Source organism: Etheostoma spectabile, chromosome 7, assembly GCF_008692095.1.
Source record: "Etheostoma spectabile isolate EspeVRDwgs_2016 chromosome 7, UIUC_Espe_1.0, whole genome shotgun sequence".
NCBI lineage: Eukaryota > Metazoa > Chordata > Actinopteri > Perciformes > Percidae > Etheostoma > Etheostoma spectabile.
In genome coordinates, this window is record NC_045739.1 from 11413606 (window position 1) to 11415927 (window position 2322).

Consider the following 2322-nt stretch of genomic DNA (forward strand, 5'->3'; position numbering starts at 1 on the left):
GAGCAAGGCACCAAACCCCCAACTGCTCGGAGCGCCTTTCCATGGGCAGCCCCCTCTGACATCTCTCTATTAGTGCATGTATAGGACATGAGCATGTGTGTGTAATTCAGGCCTGTGTGTAAATAAAAATTTCCCCTTGTGGGACTAATAAAGGATACATTATTATTATTATTATTGACCCTGTGATTAATAGACAACCTACTTTATCTACTGAGCCACACTATTATTAATATTTAGTTATTGAAGTAGAAAAAGCCCTTTTTTGCTATTTAATAAATAACTGATTTATATCTTTGAGGTTGAGCACCCAGTGTCTCACTCTAAAAATGCATATATTTTTTATTATACATATTTATAGTTTCGTTGTTGTGGAAGTGCTTTTTTTTAAATAAACATATGCCTGTTTTAATAGCTTGACATGTGTACCTACATTTTCAATAAGACTTACAAAAAGACATTGGTATTGGTGGATCTGGTATGGGTGTGAAATATTGGATATTTCAGCATTAACGAAGTGTGATGCTAATGCATTCCTGGTCACACTGGTTTCTGAGTCCCAGCAGTGACTGGTTAGGTGAGCTGAGCAGGAGGAAATGTTGGGTTTGGCTTAGAGACAGTCAGCCTTTAGAAAGCAGGACAGACTGCAGGCAGGGCTATTCCCAATCTGCTGAGAGATGACATTTTCTGCTGATGTCGCCCTTTTCTGCAGCCTTCAGCAGCTCTTACTGCACCCAATTTGGTTTTGAGAGTAAACTCAGCCGGTTCTGAACCAAAACAGTTTTTCTCCTCTGCCTAAAAATGACAAGCTTGCTGTTTTATTTCATGTTCAAAGTGTTTGAATTTCATCCCATGTAGGTTTTAATCTTTAACCTTCTCATGCTGACAACACATTGTATTAATCCTTGTAAGCTTAAATGTTTGCCCACTTTTTTTAACAGCTCTGCATATGATGGGAAGACTGGTTTGAAGATAGCTGTGAAGAAGCTCTCTCGGCCATTTCAGTCCATCATCCATGCCAAGAGAACATACAGAGAGATGCGGTTGCTGAAGCACATGAAACATGAAAATGTGAGTCCACTTGTTTCTCTTCCCTTTTTTGTTTTGTCTGATGATGAACAGTCATAGAAAAACAATGTTTATGTTCGCTTATGCAATGCCTCACAATGTGTTTGCTTATTATGTTGCCCATTCACTTAAAGTTATGGTTTAGTTGTTGCCTATTGTTCTTTGGGTTGTTGACTCCATTGTGGTTTTCATATTTTTTGCAGGTGATTGGCCTCCTAGATGTCTTCAGCCCTGCTACTAGTCTGAAGGAATTCACTGATGTGTAAGTTGAATTTGTTTGTTTAGAATAATAACCTTCATTCCAAGTTGACCTCCGCAACAACACACGTCAGCATTTAGTTTCACAGCAGTCCTAGCTGTGGTTGGGAAACACCTGGAGGCAGGCCAACTGACTAAACACTAGGTCTGCACGATTAATCGTTAAATAAAATCACAATTTACCCCGATGATGATTTTAATTTTTAAATAAATTTCATTTAAAAAAAAAATAATTGTATAGATTACATCACAAACGCTGCTACTGTTTTCTGTGAGTTTTAAAAATAGACTGTATATAATAGGCTTTAAAGCGCTCCCAAGCGCTGCAATGCGCTCCCTTCTCTTGATTGAGGCCTTTGCAGGCTTGTTGTGATGCGCAATGAGCTTTAGGTGCCAAAAAAACCTGTTTGCTTAAAATTATCGTGTAAATGTCCCTTGTCTTTGTCAATGTCTTTTATAGAGCAAATTATGTTATACTTTTACGACCGTGACATTTCCCGTAGACGTGTATAGACGTGTGTAGAAATTTTTACTTTCCTTGTAAAATTGAACACAACAAACAACATAGACCGTGCCTGGCATCACGGCGGTACTGAAAATTGGAAGAAAGCGGCAGAGTCCTATTTAAGTATGACTTTGTCAGATTAAAGCAAGTGCCTTGCAGTGGAAGCTGGTAAAATATGTGGGCAGTTTATTACAGGGAAGCATCCCGCGAATTTGAAAGTAGCCTACATTTAAGAAATGAAAACAAGGAGGCTAACCTAGCGTACCTTAACAAGGTAAAGGAGCACGCCAAGCCCCCTTTCCCCGAAACAGAAGTTAACCCCGGTAATGTTACGGTCATGACGTTACGGTCATGGATGTATGGATACGTAGGATCAGCAGCATAATAGAGACAACAGCAGGACACAGAACACTACAGGTGGGCTTTCACCTGCGACCCGGTAGCTGGTTAGTAAAGTAAAGTCAAGTCTGTCTTCTTTAGTCTGTTGGCTGTTT

General features: G+C 39.5%; 1 protein-coding gene across 2 annotated transcripts in view; it reads left to right on the plus strand.

Moving 5' to 3' along the window:
* Positions 1 to 2322, plus strand: part of mapk14a (mitogen-activated protein kinase 14a) — a 14481-nt gene that overhangs the window by 2222 nt on the left and 9937 nt on the right. For both annotated transcript variants that reach the window (XM_032520298.1, XM_032520297.1), the window contains exons 2-3: positions 939 to 1068; positions 1269 to 1327. In XM_032520298.1, coding sequence (XP_032376189.1) covers positions 939 to 1068; positions 1269 to 1327 — 189 coding nt within the window. The remainder of the gene's footprint in view (positions 1 to 938; positions 1069 to 1268; positions 1328 to 2322) is intronic.